This window comes from Cheilinus undulatus, linkage group 9 (assembly GCF_018320785.1).
Source record: "Cheilinus undulatus linkage group 9, ASM1832078v1, whole genome shotgun sequence".
In the NCBI taxonomy this organism is placed as follows: Eukaryota; Metazoa; Chordata; class Actinopteri; order Labriformes; family Labridae; genus Cheilinus; species Cheilinus undulatus.
The window spans coordinates 19,967,088-19,986,663 of NC_054873.1; the positions used below are offsets into that span (position 1 = coordinate 19,967,088).

General features: G+C 37.5%; 1 protein-coding gene across 1 annotated transcript in view; it reads left to right on the forward strand.

Moving 5' to 3' along the window:
• Positions 1-14,182, forward strand: part of cd82b (CD82 molecule b) — a 38,395-nt gene extending 24,213 nt beyond the window's left edge. Inside the window, exons 5-9 of the mRNA XM_041795410.1 lie at positions 2,322-2,396; positions 5,060-5,158; positions 7,780-7,953; positions 10,651-10,734; positions 11,941-14,182. Of these exons, the coding sequence (XP_041651344.1) occupies positions 2,322-2,396; positions 5,060-5,158; positions 7,780-7,953; positions 10,651-10,734; positions 11,941-12,018 (510 nt within the window). The 3' untranslated portion in view covers positions 12,019-14,182. The remainder of the gene's footprint in view (positions 1-2,321; positions 2,397-5,059; positions 5,159-7,779; positions 7,954-10,650; positions 10,735-11,940) is intronic.
• The last annotated feature ends 5,394 nt before the right edge of the window (positions 14,183-19,576 follow it).

Consider the following 19,576-nt stretch of genomic DNA (forward strand, 5'->3'; position numbering starts at 1 on the left):
TAAAGTGGCTAAAATTAGTGGAAACAGTAGTGGATGGAATTTTAAAAATTGGAGGGAAAAGTGACGAAAAGGTGTTAAAATAAGCGTAATGAGGGAGAAAAAAGGTCAAAAGTGCACAAAATTGATGAAAAGTGGCAAATGATAGTGGCAAGATGGATGGAAAAAGTGGCTAAAAGGGGTTTAAATGTGTCACAAATTAAAGAATTTCAGCATCCAGAACCAATATTAGCCCAACACCCTTTTCAGCTCCAAAATGAGGTAACTGTTAGCAAAGCTGCTAGCACCAATGCTAGAGATCCAACACACTTGTGCTGATATCAATAGATTATAACTTAGGAGGGCCCATTCTCTGGGTTTTCTCTGGCTTACCTGTTCACAGGTACAGCAGCAGTCAGCTGAGTGCATTTGTTAAGGTCAAGTCGTCTAATTTCGCATAGGTTTTTAAGATGGTAAATGTGAAATCAGGGATTTAAAGATACAAGTGTTTATCATGCTTCTGTGCCAGAGTAGACCAGTCAGCTGCTCTACACAGTGTTACAGGAATCTCCAGTTATGAATATAAGAGCAGAGAGATGAAGTGAGTCTATAGCTTTGAGCATGGAGCAAGGTGCTTGTCTATAAAAAATATCACCAATATCCCTCACAGACAGGAATATTTCTTCAGCTATACTTCTTCAGTAAGGAGGGAAATCAGATCTGTTATTCTGTAGAGGAACCTGAATTTCTGCAGAAGTTTGCCAGTAAGTTTTTTGATATGGTGCTTACTTGTAAATGATTAATCCAGCCAAATACCAAAACAAGATATTTAAACACCTTTTTTTTTTGTTTTGCTTGCATTGAGAAAAAGTTATGGACTAGTAAATGCACTCTGAAGGGTTAAGAGCAAGTAGCTTCTCTGCAGTAAGCTGTACTTAATCAGCAGAGCCATTTAAAATAGCAGTATCCACATAAAGATGGACTTTACAATCTCTTACAGATAGATTATAAATAGAATGAGGCCCTAGATTGATTCTTGTGTTAAAAATAAAAATCAGATTGAATGTTTCCAGCCTTTACACTTTGTAGAATATTTCGAAGGTATTTTGTTTACAATGATTAAAACTCGCTGCCAATACAGCAAGAAAATGAACGTGATGTTTAGTGAGATTAAAAATTACATTTAAGACAGGGAATTACATACAATACAATACAATACAATACAATAATAACTATTTATCCCCGAAGGGAAATTCATTTGTCTGGAGTCTCATTTGTTTATGGAAGAATTATATAGTCTGATTGCTGAGGGTATAAAAGATCCTCTATATCTACATCTGACTTCAATAAACTTAAGTACACTTTTTATGCTGCATTTGCTGTTAGTTTGATCAGTTGCAAACAATTCAGGTCTTATATTTTCTGCTTGTAACGTCTTTGAACAAGATGTTTATCTGGACTTGTCAGGTGAATGTCTCATTATTTTAGATTATCTGATTTCTTAGAGTTGAATTTTTTGAGTCAAAATGAAACACTCTCAGTAGTATTTGACTCTGTAATAACAGAAATCAAGTTAAACGTAAAATGTTATGATTCGGCCTTGATTCACCTGTTTGACATGCTTGGGTAAGCCCTCTCTCATGTCTACATATTCGTTGGTCAGGTTCTCGCAGCATGTGTGGATTTGCAGAGGGGAGGAGGTGTGGGGAGTCAAGGGTTTGTCAGGGGTAAAGCGTGTGAACTGCTGGGGGGGTACAACGGGAGTCCTGAGGGGTGTGTGACCCCTACAATGTTAAACCTGCTAGGGGTTAACTGAAGAGCTGCTGTGACCTACTTCTCTCTATGACAGTAACCAGCTGGTGGAGGAAATCCCCCCATCCCACACGCATACAACCTTCACTCTTAAGGGAAAGCAGACATGAGGCTGGAGTAGTCTCAAATGGCTGAAGATATATAACAAAACAGAGTGATTAAAATTTTAAATGAAAGTCCTATACTTTACACTTTATATGGATGCAGCTGGCTGTTGTGACTAATAATGGCACAGTGAAGTTGAACCAAAAAAAAGCTGTGAGTCAAACAGTGAAACAAAGAGCTTAAAGCGACCGTGAGATAGCAGAAAGAGAAGCTGATTCTTGTTAGATTTACCAATGTATGCATCTTCTTTCAACCTGTTTTAATATTTAATATTCATAATTTGATGCCAATTTCATTGCAGTGCTTCAAAATAAAAGTTTTATTATTTAAATTTACTGTCATTCCTTATTTGAGGTGAATCATTTCCTGCTGTTTAGTCAGTTTTACAAATATTTTGCTAAAGCGATGTTCTCCTTGATCCCTTACAGTATTTCACCTGCCTCCTGCTCATCCTCATCGCTCAGGTCACAGCTGGAGTTCTTATTTACTTCCAAAGGGATCGGGTAAGACACCTAAAGCAGTTTTGTCTTCTGTATTTCATAGTTTCACTTCCTTATAATGTTTTCCAGTATCTCTTCAGTTTTCCCCTTTTCACTCTTTGTCCTAATTTTATCTTTTTCCACTAATAAACCCTCCTTTTTCTTCCCTCTTCCTCCTGCAGTTTGACCCACTATTACTATTAATAGTACTGTTACTATGACAGCTACAAAGGGTTTTATTTGGCTAAACCTACTAGGGAGCCCCTGCATCCTGTGAAGAAACACAATTTTGCACCTAAACAGTGACAGGATGTCAGATGTTGAAAAAGAAAAATGAAGCAGGTGGACTGAAGGAGATGTGCAGCTTGAAGAGAGGAAGTTAAAAGTAGGCTTCTAAACAGAAATTTCCATCGACATCTCAGTTCCCCTGTGGGTGTTTTTGTGTCAGAAGGAAAAGGAAAACAAATCTGTGGTAAACAAGAGTAGCTAAAGCTGCAGTCAAACACCAATTACATGATGACGTTTAACACTATCACAACCAGACAGTAATGATTACCCAAGGAACAGAAATCACTGTGCACTAAGGTCTTTGATGAAACAGTGCCCCCTACTGACGGGATCCCTGGCTCCTCCAAGGAGATTAAACGTGTTTTTGTCTGTACTCAAAAGTTTAGGTGCAGACTTGTGTGAAAGAAAACACCTTACTGCACTGGAGCTTAAGTCCTTTGACAGACAGACAGGTAAATAAATAAATAAACAAATATACGCCCCTGAGAAACACTTTAGTCGTCTACATTCAGAAGAGCAGAAACAGTTAGAGAACAAGTTAAACAGGACACGTTAAACCACACAGTGACAACCCTGTGGGTTTAAATATATATACACTAATATAAACTCTAATATAGACCAGCCACTTTATTAGGTACACCATGCTAGTACTGGGTTGGACCCCCTTTGGCCTTCAGATCTGCCTTGATTCTTTGTCGGCTGCACATCCATGATGCAAATCTCCCATTCGACCACGTCCCAAAGGTGCTCTGTTGGATTGAGATCTGGTGATCTGGTGATTTGATCTGATCTGCAGACCTTAATATTGTTCAGTCTGCCCTTTCTCCTCTGACCTTTGACATCAACAAGGCATTTTCGTCCACACAACTGCAGCTCACTGGATTTTTTTCCCTTTTTCAGACCATTCTCTGTAAACCTTAGAGATGGTTGTGTGTGAAAATCCCAGCAGATCAGCAGTTTTTGAAATACTCATACCAGAATGTCTGGCACCAACAACCACGCCACAGTCAAAGTAACTTAAATTCTTTTTCTTCCCCATTCTGATGCTCGGTTTGAACTTCAACAAGTCGTCTTGACCACATCTACATGAATAAATACATTGAGTTGCTGTCATGTGATTGACTGATTAGCTATTTGTCTTAATAAGCAATCAAACAGGTGTACCTAATTAAGTGGCTGGTGATTGCACAAAGCTTGGCCTTCCCTTGCATGACTGTGTGGGTGACTGTGTCTATGTGTATGTCTGTCTTGAGGCACACAGGCATAAAAGGAGGAGAAATTGAGGGAAGTTGTCTGTCATCAATCCCTGATGGTGTTAATCTGGATGCATAATAATTACAAATAAAGTCTATTCAAGTTTTCAGCAAGTTTACAAAGCCAGAGTTGTATGAACCACATAGAATAATTTGTGGTGATTTTTGCACATTATAATTGTGTACTTAATTGAAATTAAAGCATGATTTTTACAGCCCTGTTCTTTAATGTTTAGATGATATAGTTATGTATAGTAGATGACAAACAAGAGATACTAACACCAGCTCTGCTGGTTTAAAAAATAAGCCTGAAGTTGGAATTAATGTATTTTTTTGAATAGTTTTAATTTGCCCATACGTTGCATCTTTACTGGAGACTTACACAAACCAAAGGTAGACTTCACTTCTGTGAAATCCTTTCCACATAATCTGGGGTCATAGCAGGAATTTTTTAAAAAGTAGCTTAAACAATAGAAGTAGCCGTGCGTGTTTGTGGAGGTTGTATTATGTTTTGAAACACTGAAATCCAGGACCGGCTTGATGCCCTGGAAATTATCATTCCCTCCCAGGACTATAGAAACCCTTTCCCTTGATAATAACACACTAATAGGTTTCAGGATAGGTGGAGACTGCAGTTGCTCTTTCAGCCGTTAGCCCTGCAGCATATCTTTGTATGCTCATGTGTGTATGTACGGTGCAGCCTGTGTTTAAGGCTCACCACACAGCAGGGTGGTGCCCTTTCCCAGAATAGGGTGAGCCTCTCACTCATCTACAGCAGAGCTCTTAAGAAGCATCACTGCAGCCGCTCTGTGGTTGTAAGACCAATAAACACAGAGACATGCTGCTGCTTTTCTGTATTTGTGCAATGTTTCAGCCCAGCATGACACAGGACAGTACCACACATCACAGGATAGTACCATTTAAAGCATTTCCCTAAGAAACACAAGATTCTTATGGTGACCCAATATATTAAAAGTGTTTAGTGCAACAGGGAATCTTTATTTCTTAGTGCTGTATTTTCTATCTTCTTTGCTTATTTTATGAAGACAATCTTTTTACGTGAGTGCTATTTATGCTCAGCTTTCTACTGTGTTTGCGTGCTAAACAAATGTTCAACATCCAATGAGTTTTTGTTTTCTCTTACAGTTGAAATATGAGATGTCCAACATCATAAAGGGCATGATCATCAACTATACAGGCGAGAACAGGACCACAGAGCACACCTGGGACTACATTCAGAGAACGGTGATATAACAAACTATGCATCAACATACAACTAATTTTCTCACTGCACAGTCAATCATGATATATCAACCGAACACATGAATAACGTGTGTTCTGATAGCATGACAGTGGTGGCATTCAACACAGCAGGACTGTCATGAGAGTCAATGATACTAAACATACATGCATGGACATGAGCAGGATGTACTTTCAGGCTGTTATCTGAAGTGACTCTTACAGTGACATGAGTGTTTTTATTTTCAGGATTGGTGTCTCCAGTGTGAATTTAGCTTTTAACCCTTCAACTGTATGCATATTTTATTTTAGTGTCAGAGGGAAGTTGTAAAAATGTTGACACTTTGATACTTTATGATAACACATACCTTAAAATGATGAAATTCTCAATAGTATCAATTATCTTAGAAAAATCAAGCTGTAATTTGAGATTAAGAAGGGCATGTAAAAAATGAATGACTCCATCAATAAGTGCAGACAAACTCCTTCATAGTGACTAAATTGCACAAAACATTGGCAAAACTTACATAAGAAAGTTGCTAGTGTTTTGCTCAGTTTAGACAGCGTGTAGGAGTTTGTCTGCAGTTTTGTCAATGGAAGTAAAAAATTATCCAGAACTTAGTGCCCAGGATGTTTTTGCTGCGGTATTGAAACTGTTGAAAATATTACAAAAGATTAACTAGAATTGTATCAAAGTAAATAATTCTGGTGTTTGCATTGGAAGAACAGGAAAACTACCTATTTGCATGAGGCTTTCCTTCTATGTACTTTTTTATTCTTAAGTAATTCAGATGAAATGCATTTATTAAAAGGAATTCAAAGTGCTTTGAGGAGGTAAAAACAAAGCATTAATGCCTCGAAGTACATGAAAATACAAAGACATCTGTTTGAGGGTGTGGTTGAAGCCTTAAAATGGCTTATATATAAACCACACCCAGGAGACATAGAAAAACCACCAAAGCTTGCTGTATGTTAGACATCACATATGACATCATTACAACTTATGTGCTTGCATCACAACTTTCATGCTTTTCTGTATTATGGTGCTCTAAAGTCCCCGTCTAAAGACTCTTGCCTTCCTAATGCACACAGATTTCCTAACTTGTTTTTATCTCATTAAAATGAATTCTGTTTAACAATCCATCCAAAATGTTTCCCAAGGATTTAGGCTCACAGTTAGCTCTAGCTGTGAGCCTAAATCTGTCAAACTACACAAATTCAGCCACATTTTGGCATGACTGCCTTGATGTAACTCACTGTCAAGCAGCATGCCCAAATGTGAGTGTTGGGAAAGATTAACACTCTTGTTGTGTGCCATAATTAACAATGCGTCCAAGAAGCCTCACAACCACAGCTCAACAACACTTGCACGCCAGAATTTTATTTTATTTTTTATTTTTTTTGCATTTTCGTCTAGTTTGACACCCTGACCCAGCGTCAATGATGTGAATCTTGATACCTACCAATAAGAGACTCTTTGCTCTTTGTCTTCGTAACATCATTTACTAGAGTGAGTTCCTACCTTTCCTCCCTCTGGAGAGCTTATGTGCACTTATAGTGAAACTGTATGTATTAGCTGAGTTAATTTGGCTGATTTTCTTTACCTTATCACATTCATACCTGAAGTTTTATCTGAAGGATTTCCGGTCCATATTATCCTACTCAGAACAAGTAAGAACAAGATTTTCATGATATAATCTAAAATGGTGCAAACGTTAAAGACCCAAAAATTTGTGTCTTCTGAGCTGGCCTTCAGCTTCTCCAGAAACCCCCAGCAGAGGTGCTGCCGTGATGAAATCCACCCACAGTCTTTATACCTTAATTTTAAGGCTTCGAAAAAGACAGAAATTATATTTTCTTTTTTAAAAACATGGTTTGACTTGTGCCTACATGAGCCTGAACAAACAAAATGGAGCTATAACCTGTCACTAAATCTGAAAGTCACAGCTTCACAAAGCTAAGATTGATTCAGTTGGTTAGTGAGGCAGAAACAACACAGTTATTTAGAAAATCTAAAATGTATTTTAGAAAAGTTTTTTTTCAGTAATTTCAGATATGAATCCATGAACCCTTTTTTAATTTTAATGAAATTTTTAAATTTGTGTGTAAGGAAAACAGTTGAATTTAGCAGATGAACATGTTGTGTTTGACTTTTTTCAATTGTATACAGCAGAAGGTTATGTCAGGATCTCGGCACATAAAACCAGAACTATTTACAATCAGACCCTGAATCTGACCTTAAGGGGTATAGAATGTTTTAGTTTTGTGCTTTTAGAGCTACTAAGCATTAATCTAATCCGCTTGTTGCAAATCAAAACAAGTCTGAAGTAATCTTGAGTCTGATTGTTTCATGCTGTTATCAGATGGATGTGTTTACTTTTTTATCTGCTTCCTCCTGAAATTTCCCTTCCATGCCAAGTCCTTTCACCTACAACACCATCCAAGTGGAGATCGACCTCCACATCACAAAACAAAATGCTCCCTTACTTAACCAATAGATTTTCTCATTACTCCTGCATCCTCATGTTTTGTCTGTCATCTTTCTTGTGTTTCTTTGACTCCGTCCTGTGTTCGTTCTTTCTTATCGTCTTTTTAATTTCTCTAACATCCTCTCTCTTTCATACCAGATGAAGTGCTGTGGATGGACTGGTCCAGGAAACTGGTCGGAGAACAATCTGATCAAGAACAGCTCCAAGAACCTCTATTCATGTTCCTGTCGTAATGAGTCTCTGCCTGGCGTGACAATCCAGCCAGTGGGCCTGTGTGAGCACATGTCTTCAGACCTGCCCATCCATGAAACGGTACATGAACCTAAAATCTGTTACTCTGTCTGCACATTGAAGGTGAAATTCCTTTCACAGTCGTGAATGTACTGATGAATCCAAAAGCTGTTTTGTTTTAGAGAGACATAATGCTGTGAGTGGTTGTGAAATCTGCAGAGATCCCTCATGGGTTCACGATTTATGTAGTTTCTCTCTCACTCAGGCTGTGTGTGAAACTGCTGTTCAGAGCAGCTGCAGCTTTGACACACAGCCTCAAAGTGCTAAACCAACTGTATTCTGGTTTGAGAAAGGACTTCTATCACTAGTGCAGGTTTTCACTTTGCTGCTAGTGTTTTAATTTTAGTTAATAGTCAAACATGATTTATTCAGAAATTTTAGATGTGACTTTAAACTTCCTTGAGGAACTTTACCTCCATGTACTCGGCCTGTACAGAGTATATGGAGTCTGAATAGTATCAAAGTAAACAGCAAATCAGCCTCAGAAAGGCCAAGCAATCTGTTGTTGGCATGTTACTCTCAAGTTGAACCTGGTTGTTTATGATGCCAGTTTTGAATTCGTAGTCCTCCCATAATCTTGTGATCTCTCACCTCCAGCTACTCAGAAACAGATCCAGCAGGCAAGGGCGTGCCCACCGTTACTTTAAACAAAGCTGCTTGTGGGCACACAATGCTGCAAACACTGTGTGTAATGTGTGGTTTAGGTTTGCTGTTACTTTCGTTTTCCTTGTTCAACTAGTCCTTTTTAATCTTGTTAGTGATGGTTTTGTTCACTTTTGTACCTTATAATGGGACATCTGTATTCATTACAGTAGATTTCATTAAGCTGGTGTTGTTCTTTTTAGTGAAAACACAGAGTTTAGCACTACCTCAAACATTTTTACGTTTTCTAATTCAGTGAGGTCAGACTTGCAGTTGCAACATGTAAGAATAACTGGGTGCTTCAATATTTTGAACAAGCAGAAAGTCCTTGAATGTCTGTGAGTCATATTATGCTTTATCTTTGCCGAGATGGGAGATTAGTTAGTACTGGAGACCCTACTGAAAGTGAAATACCTGTTTTAGGTGAGCATAAAGTAAATGAAAGAGCACAGGAATCATATATACACTATTTGCATATAAAAGAAAAATGTTACAGATTACATGTTAAGAGTTTTATAAACATTCAGCAAAGATAGATGTTATCAAACCATCATGTGCATATAAAACATCATAGTGTGAAACCCATAGCTGTGTAATAAATGTGCAGTAGATAGATAAACAACACACTGTTAAATGAGACAAGTTGAAAATACTAAAATATTTATCATAACTGATTGCTTCAATGTTTTTAAATAGTGGAAATACATTTGTTATTTTGACTCAAATTAAAATATTGAATTTACTCTGTAAGGGATATTTCTGGATTTTTGAAGTTGGGTTGTATGAGGTCCTTGGTTATACTAGTGGCCTTAGCCTCCAGTGATTTCTGTGAAAGTTGATTCTGTGGATATTACCTCAGAGAGATCCGTGGCATAATGGCTATGGATGGCAACAGTTTATCTGTGTAGTTTAATGAGTTTAACTTAAAAATGGGCCCAGACATTTTAACTTGTACCAATTTAGATTTACCTGTACACTTATGTTAGGTGAACTCGACTTGTTCAAGTTAAACTACGCTGTGGAAACTTTTGTAGACTTAAAACTTATGTTTAAATCCAACTTATAACAATATGGTTAAGTATTTTTTTACGTGTTCTTCGTCCACTTCATTTTCCCCTTATTTCTTTACTTTAATCTTGAACATTTATGCCACTCAGCTTGGCCAACTTAAGTGACTACAAGTGATGGTAACTGAGGTCACACGTTACTAGAAAGTCTGCTTCTATCATGTTAAGGATCGTCAGTATATTGTGGTTACTCCCTGGTGGGACTTGTCCAACTGAGTAACTTCACAAAGCTGTGTCTAATGCCCAGAGGCATTCTGGGAAAACTCTGCAGATTAAGGTATGATCGTCAAATAATTTGAGTACAAAAGCAACAAATGCTTAATTAGAATTTTCTTTTTTATTTTACCAGCAATTAAGCTGAGATTAAAAATATCCGGTATAAGAAAGCTCTCACTAAAGAAGCAGCCATACAAAATTACAAAACACATCAAGAACAATGTGAACAACTCAACATAAGAAAATCCCATCCACAATAATATATCTAAACTCTCTTTTTTAATGTTTTTTTATGTCCAAAGTGCATTAAAGAAAGAGGCAATGAACGTAAGCAGTCTTGAATGTACTGCAGCTGAGTGAGCAAAGCTGCAGCCTGCATTGTCCCTGTATTCGTTACACCTTTCCTCATTACATAAGTCAGATTGTGTTCTGTAACTCTGGCTGCCTGCTCGGTGTGGCACTGTGGTCACACTTTAATCAGCTCTATGAATACAAAAAGCTGAGGCGTGTTATTTCTGCTGTGCGATTCGATCAAACATGAGGAAAGCTCCATTGTTCTGCTGTTTGGTCTGCATGTTTCAGAAACCTTTCCCTCTCTCCTCCTCTCAGTCTGTAGTTTAGCTCGGCCGTGTTATTCTTCCCCTCACAGACTCGGTCCAAAGCCAACAAGTTGTGTTTTGAAAAGGCTTTGTTCATGTCCGGCTGGGATCACGTACACATTCATCTCGTCGGCCTGCAGCTCCCCTCTCTCTGTCTTTCTTGACCTCTCTCTCTTTCTTGTTTTCTTCCTCAGGGCTGTATAACCAGCGTGGAGAAATGGCTCCTGGACAACTGTGGAGTCATTTTGGGAATCTGTGTCGGTGTGGCAGTTGTTGAGGTATCTGTCTTTCCCATACACTCGCCCTAAAGATGATATCTGTATTGTTTTTCAGCTGTTTTCAGCTGTGACTTTTGTGTCATCCACTATGGGAATAAATCATTAGCACCTGATTTAATACTACCATTTGTCCTGAGAACCAAGCTTTAACATTTGTGTAGCTGTAACCAGTGCATGCTAATTCACTGTTCCCTTTATTCCATTTTTAAAAGGGTAAACAGGATCTCTGGATTTCATTGCAAACCAGTGTGTTAGATTAAGACTGGCAGCTTTAGCGCATTAAATGCAATATGATTAAGGTCCAAGATTAACACATTTTTATAATCGCATTAGTGGCATGCTATTTTGTCATTTTGGCCACACTGTATTTAAGCTATCAGAGAAAGGCAACAGCTGGACTAGGGTTAGAAAAGGGTTGAAAAATAATGTCTCATTTCATTTTTAAAAAGTCCTAGATGGCTCAGTGGACATACCGAAAGCAGTCTTCATCTTGTGTTATCAAAAACTGTTTTTTTTTTTTTTTTACCGTTTCAATTTGGCATTTTCATAGACATGTCTGACTTTCTAAAGAGTTTTTACAAATGTTGTTACTTTTCACCAACTAGATGTTTCTAATTCTCTTCAAATTAACACAGGTTTTTATCCAAACAGGAAGTAAAGTACATTATTTAAGGACAGTACAAAATACAAAGTTAAAGCAGTGAAAAGGACAGTTTGTTAACCTTAACTGGGTTACTTCTTCAGAGAGCACAACTAAATGTGAGTTCCTGGGAAGTGAAAATGCTGTTGCATTAACTGGGGATCACTGGATGTCACTGAGTCATTTTGTACATGCGCTCTTGCATCTTTCTTCATTTATAACTGTGTTTAACACCATATTTTATAGCATTTGCAGTTTGAAGTTGTCTCCTACTTCTTAGCCGTGGTTTCAGACTGCGCTGTGCAGCAGTTTAATACTCATTTAATAGTAAAAATCACAATGTTGAGCTCATAAAATCCATGTGTTTGCATTTGACACCAAAATCAAGATCCTTATACAAACTGCTTGACATTGCTCATTGGGCTATCAGTCACGATTAACTATCAAAATTTAGTTATTAATCAGGATTTTAATATGTAATCTTATAAAGATTTTTGACATCTACATGTATTACAGTAAGTTTTCCAAACTCTGATAACTTAAGTCAACACCTCTGTTTCCTCCAGCTCCTCGGGATGATCCTCTCCATGTGTCTGTGCAAGAGTGTTGTCCAGGAGGATTACACCAAAGTACCCAAGTACTGAAGACGGATCAACTTCACACCAACACACAGATGGACCAGCTCTCTTTCTCTCTTTCTCTCTCTCTCTCTCCTTGTCTCACATTCACACAAATTAAGACAGCTGTCTCCACCATTTGAGCTCCTCTGGCCTTGACAGCTGTGCAAATTTCTTACGGCCCATATGTCACAAAAACACACTCGCATCCACAGAGAACTCTTAATCAAGCTTGACACACTTGTTGGACTGAAGTCCCACAAGTAACCGTTGTTGTCTTATCCTATCGTGTTTTTAAAAAGACATTTCTAATTGTTTTGCTAATTTTATTGGTGGAAGCCTGAGAGTTTGAGGTTTTATATATGCAAATGTACTTTTATGTGTTGTTTTGTTTATGGATGACCTCACGAAGTAGAGAGAGCACTTTAGTGACATTTGTTGAGCTGGAGCATCTTCGAACTCTGAGGTGTGGAGAGTGAGATGGGAGGGTGTGGGTGGTAGACTCTCTCAAGGGTTAATGCCACTTTGTGATCGTGCAGCTGGTATTTTTGGTGCTGTGGGTGGAGGCAAGGCCTTGGGCTGAGCTGCGGTGGAGGTTTTTGGCGTCTTTCATTAACTCCTTGTAGCTAGTAGCCCTGATATTAACCTCCGTTTACACCCACCACCTCCTCCCTCCTGCTGATCGTCTCTAAATCACGCCTCTGTCCTCCTCCTCGGGTGTGTCTGACTGGTACCCAGTAGCTTCCCAAAATGACTAGTTTTGCATGAAGTAAGCGTGTGTGTGATGTGTTGAGTGAGTATTTTTGTTCTTTTTGTATATCCTCATGTCATCTCTGTTTTGTTTTTTTTACAACTGTACATATGACCATGGGAAGGGATTGCGGCACCTTAGTGCTTGATCAGCGTTTTGTCGGGGAAAGCTGTCACCCACATGCTCTGGTTTTTAGAGCCCTATTGTTCTTGGTTCCCAGTCTGTTGTTTTTGATATACAGCTGCTGATGCAAATCGTCAGCGACATTTTGGTCTTAATCAGAAAAATCACTAATCTGTCATCATTTTTGGAGCCATATGCAGAAGCATGAATCTTAGCAAGAGTGTGTCTTATTTTGACTTAAAAATATCAGGTTACACTTTTCTTAAAACTTTTTTTTAACTTGACAAATCTGGTTAAACATCTTTTATCAGGGCAATTAAAAGAAAAATAGAAGTCTTTCATTGCTTCAGTAATTACAGATATCTGCCAATGCTGCAAACTAAATTTACTCGCTGAGCATCTTTGAGATGTACTCATTTAGATGTAGAGGTCACATTTCAAGACACTCAGATAAAATTGATTGCTCTATTGGCAGATATTTTTACTTATTAAATGCAATACAGGTCTTATTCCTTTGCTTTTTATACCTTGAAGCCCAATTGATCTCTGCTTTTTTGGATAATATGGCTTATATAGTATGGAAGAGATTATTTTGACTTGAATAAGTTCAAAACACTCGCTAAGGCATGATCTTTTTCCATCTCTTTTACTCTCATAGCTGTAGCATAAAACTGCAGCTGTCTGACCACACTATTTCCCCTTCTCTGCATGATTAATTTCCCTTTAGTCAATTTGTCTTTCTCCGGCAACAGTAGCTGAAAAAAGTCAACCCAGCTGTGATTGCATATTTTAGAGGCTGCATGTCCCGACAACGACTCATGAAATCACGCTCAAAATGTTTTTGACAAAAATGTCTGAGTGTCCTCACCCCCTCATCGTCTCAGTCCTCCCACTACATTTCAAACATGCTATTATGCCTGAATTTATAGTTAATTCAGTGGATGGATGTGCACTTTTTATGTGGTTGGTAGTTTTTCCACGCCATCTCACACCAGTCATTTCAAATCATTGTCATCGTGCTGCGATTACACACCCGCGCTGAAACTGTCCATTAAAGAAGAAGCAGTCGTATCTGTTATGATTACGCTCAGCCTCTTTTTCATGACCTTAAATTGAAACTTATATTTAATTTAATAAGAGATGAAGGCTTTTTATTGTGTGTTTAAATATTTGTACACTTTGAAAAAAAGGATGACTTTGTTAAGTAGAAAAAAGTATTTGTGGACCTGTAAGCCATGTTTAAACACGTTTTTTACTGAAAATTATTAATAAATCTCAACCCACTAATCTGTTGTATGCTCGTTTCATGTTTCTTTTAAGGCAGACTAAGCAGAACCTGATATGTACACTGAGATTTTATGTTAGTTTTATCTGAATAGAAGAACATTCTGCACCAGATCATAAAGGCACATCAGCATCTCATCTGGTCCTAAACGTTTACACACATAAATGATATATACAGTCTGCATCACCTTTCCTCTCTCTTATTTTTTCATACTAAAGAGGGGTCTGTTCCCCCCAATCAAAAATAAATGTTTTCTACCAAACATCTACAATAGTCTTACTCTGAGAGTCTTACACCTAGTATATATAATTTCAGTGATAATTTCAGTAAAATACATGCACACATAGGTGAAAACATTGTTCAATTTGGTATACCTAAGCCATACAGGTTGTATAAGGGATGTTGCAGGTTTTTTTTTTTTCATTTTTTGTTTTCTTTTTTATTATTTTTACTGTTAATTGTTACAACATTAATCTCAGAGGGTTAGGGTTTTTCAATAGAATTTGAGATTTTAATACCAGAACCTGTAGCAGGTCAATAATAAGCTCTGCACATTTTTATACACTCAGGATGTTTGTTACCAAAAACTGCCATATTGTAACCTATTAAAACCACAAATTTTGATCCCCCAGGCACTGAAGTAAAAAAAAAAAAACATGAGTTTTATGATATAAGACTTTCATTCTGGAATTGCAATTCTCAAATCAAATTTGCAATTTTTCCTGTGCACCGCCAAATATAATTTTCTAATACTTGGCTTGAGGGGAAATGCTTTATTTCCTGTTTTCTATAGAGCCAATGCTCATAATTTATAAAACAAATGATCAATATTTAGTGAGGATGGTGAGCCCCACTAAATATTATTATTATTTAATATTTATGATTAGGTCAGATCTATATTTGAAAACTAATGCAAAAAGTGCTTTTTATTGTTTAGTATTTTTATTGCTTTTTATGCGTGCCTTTCATTTTTGGCCACTTACACTCTGAGAGTAACAATCTGTTTAAATCTTAGAATTTGAAAAATAACACATAAAAATCAAAGTTGTTACCTATTATTAACACATTCAAGGCTGTGATCATTCCCTTAAGGGAATCTGATTTGCATTTGCATGTGGAAAAAAGCATTTTTGTGTATTTTACATGATAAACATCAAGATTTTTGCACTTAAACTAGAGTTTAAAGGTTAAATTCCCCCAAAATACTCAGTTCTTGATATTTTTTGTTATGGTCTGATCCTGTTTTTAAAAAATCAATGCAAAAAAATGTTTAGAAAATTATAATGCATATTATTTGTATCTTTTATGCATGCTGCCATTTCTGGTCACACCCCCCTGAGTGTAACAATTTCTTTTACACCAACTGAGCATTAATAAATCTTGCAATTATGAGATTGTGTCTGTATTCTGAGGAGTTCTGAGCCATTGAGATCCAAAGTTCAGCATCTCAATCATTAAATACAGATTGAACCATTGTTTTAAAGATACAATCATTGTAGGTTTTTAAAGAGATAAGATTTATTAATAATCAGAGCTTTATAATTCCAATGGGACAACATGCTCAAATGGACCAAATAAAGAGTTCGTTTGGGAGTTGAAAGTGCTGGATTATATTGCTGAGCTGAGGAAAATGATCTGGATCACATAAAAGCTTCACACTTTTATCACTAATAAATAATAAAGCTTAAAGAGAACATGTCATGAAGAAAACATCCCCTCTGTGTTTTTGCTCATATATGTGGGTATCCAGAGGATCTACAGACACAAAAAAATGTGGAATAAGCTAGCCTAGCCCTTTGTTTATAGTCTGCTTATGTCTGAAATCTGACCGTCTGCTCAGAGCCTGCTCACCTGTGAGTCATAAAAATACCTGCACCTCACCTGCACTCATGGCCATGGAAGCACACAGCTGTACTCATGTTGGCAGAAGAGAGGGGCGGAGTCAGACAGACCTAAGTCAAATTTAAAGAGACACACACCAAAATCAAGTGTTGGAAATGGGCTGTTAATAGCTGGTTTGTACAGGGTCAGAAACCTCCGCTGGTGCTTGATCAGTATTATACCAAAACAAAACAGACCTTTTATTTAAAAGATGTGTAAGGGGTAAAATATGCTACCTTAAGAGGTTATTTTTACATTTTTAATTGACAATGTTACGAGGTTGTTCAAGATCCCAAAAGCTAAAGCACAATCCCAAAGCCTAATCCTTATAGTCAATTCAAAATCTAAAATTGTGAGCAATACCATCATTTTGTCTACCCTTGCCAAGGTTAAGTCAACAGAAATCCCTCTCACTAAAACAGTCTGAAAAAGCTAATGTAACTATCCCAAATCAAAAAAAAAAAAAAAAAAAAAAAAAAAAAATCAGTGTCTATATCAAGTGTTAAAAGCAGCACTGGATTACACAGTTTACCATTTAAACTGTAACATATAAGTGTGGCAGTGAACTTTAATCTTTGCCATTGTCAGTCATTAGCTGTAGTACCTCAATCAACCAGAAGATGGCAGTGTATATTCAACAGTTATGGGGCTCAGGGAGCGAAGTACAGAAAAGATTATATGGTACTCTAAAGGCTCTCTATCAGTGGATTAATTATGTTTTAACAACGTGATATACTGAAGCAGCAGGTTTAATTATGGGCGTCACGCAGATTCTAAAGAAATTATTCATTTCACTGCTTTGCCAATCGTACACCTCTAAGCTAATTCTTTTTTCCCTCCCTATTTAGTCCTTGTGTTTTTGTTAAATGAGTCTGGCTGCCCCGTGGCTGAGCAGAACAAAGAGCTCCACATCCATTCATTTGACTGTGATATCAGCACTGTTCCTGCTATAAATACAAAGGAGCTCCACTCAGGAAACTTAAGAGCAATGAGTCTTATCAGGGAGACGGCGCCTCATGATGTCATTTCATGCCACAAGGTAATATCTCAGCACTGACTCACAGGCACAGACTGACACAATCACAGCCCAGACTTCACACTATTTTCTGAGACACTTAACCCCCTGAGTAAAGCTCAGTGTTCTCTGAGGAGATGTTTTTGAGGTTATAGACAGAGAACCAGATCATCAGAGAGCTCCGTCTATGACCAGTGATTCATGTCATCAACATCAGCGACTTTAGAGCATCAACTTTTGGCTAAATAAAGCAAGATAAACATATGAAAATAAGCCATAAAGCTCTAAAAGTGAAGTCTAAACAAGCAAGAATTCAGATCTACTGGACATCCATAAAGAAAAAGGCCAACTCAACAAGTGATAGCTCAGAACATGGTCACCCACAAGGCGGGGTAAAGGGCAGAGCTTTCTGGGGCCCATCCAAACTAAAGGGCCCATGGAAGTCAGGAAAATCATGGTCTACTGTAAAGTCAAGCTTTGATATCCATATTAGATATTCAACCTGAATAATACCCACTCTTATCAAAGCAACAACATGAATTTCATTCATCTATTTATGCTGTAGTACAGTACAGCGTTTTTCAAAATGAAAAAAACATTTTCTTAAAACAGAAATACCTGTCTTTAGGTAATATTAATGTTGATGGGCACATTGAACTAAACCATTTGGAAAGTAATGCCAGACTTCAGCTGAGCATGATGTACACAAACATCAGGATGCCAGAGAATAAAGTAGAAGAAACTGAAATAATTCCAAGGGAAAATAATTTATTGATTGTTAAAAGAGGCAAAAAAGAGCTGAAAACTGGGTTGAAATGGGTTTCAAGTCGCAAAAATTGACCCAAAAAAAGTGGTAAAAAGGGATTACAAAGTGCCAAAAATGGGATAAAAGCTGCAAATGGGCTAAGAAAGGCAAAAAGGGATGGGAAAATGGTAAAAAAAAAAAGCAGCTAAAAAGTAGCAAAATGGGTTAAAAGTACCAAAAAATAGGCAAGAAGTGTCAGGAATAGGTTAAAGGAGACAAAGATGGGATAACAGCAGCTAAAAGGTGTGGGAAAAGGGTGAAAAGTGGTTAAAAAGTATCAAAACTGGATGGCAGGAAGCAGGGCAAAAAGGGAAAACTTGGCTGGGAAAATATAATAGCAGATAAAAAGTGGCAAAAATAGGCAAACAGTAGTAAAAGTGGGTTAAGTGAGACAAAAATAGGATAATAGCAGCTAAGAAACGAATAAAAGGGGTAAACATAGGCATGAAAAATGATGAATAGCAGTTAAAAAGTGCCAAAACTGGGTTAAATGTGGCAAAGTGGGTAGAAACAGTGATTTGAGGGGGTGTAAAAGTGGCATGGAAAAGAAAGTATAACATTAACCCAATAATAACTTGACACACTTGCAGCTCCAAAATGAAGTAACTGTTAACCAGGATGCTAGCACCAATGCTGCTGATCCAACACACTGATATCATCAGTAAATCACAACTGGGGAGGTCCCATTCACTGGGTGTTTCAGGGGCCCAGACAATTCAACCCTGACACAGAATTTAACACATCCTGTTTATTACAATCACCTAATAGGTTGTCTGCCTCAGCAAAGCTCACAGTGTAACTGTTCAGACATTTATAAATGTAGATTCAAAAGAGAAAAATCGGGAGAAAAATCTGTAGGAAAATGCTGGTTGCACACCTCTGGCAGGATAACCCCCCCCCCAGTACACCAGCATGGAACTACGCTAAAGTCCAGGTTTGCTGGAAAGCTGTGGGGATTTTGCAGCATCTACGTTTCCTAAAAATACAAGATAAAGCCAGCCTTCAAATATAGTTGCTAACTAACAACCGAAAATTAACAAAAAAAAAGTGGTGATCTTGGACTTCAATTTTATACAAAACTTTATAATTCACAGGTGTTTCCAGTGTCTGACTTCACCTCTGGGGTTTAGGGTTCCAGGGACATTAGCGTTGTAACTCAGTACATCACAGCGCTATGAGGGCATTTTTTGGAGTCCATAACTCCATCAGTCCTGGCTGTGAGTGAAGATGTGAGCCTCCAAACATTAGACACAAATGTGAAATGCAGCAGCTTTGGAATAGGTTTTTAAAGATGTCTGTCTAGATTCGTAGATCCTTTTAACATATATTTGAGTTAGTAACATTTGAAAGGTTGGGAATCAACCTGTACATGAATATTGGGAAATCAGATGCATGGTTTTGTCAAATATTCTCCAAGGCCAGAAAATAGACATGTTTCTCAGGATGTGTGATATTACTGGAGGAAAATGTTGTATTTGTAAATCTAAGTTGAGCATAACAACCCTGCTTTGTCTTATCTTTATTTCTATTTAATATATTTTGTACACAGATGTATAAAGCAAGCAAACCAGACCCCCACCCACTGACCCAGATAGTATAGCATTAGAAAATTTACAAAGCCCAACTCATGAGCCTCTGAAATACACAAAAGTCCACATTAATTATACACAAGAGACAGAGCACAACACTCAACTCAATCCAAAACTTCTGTCTTATCTGACAAAC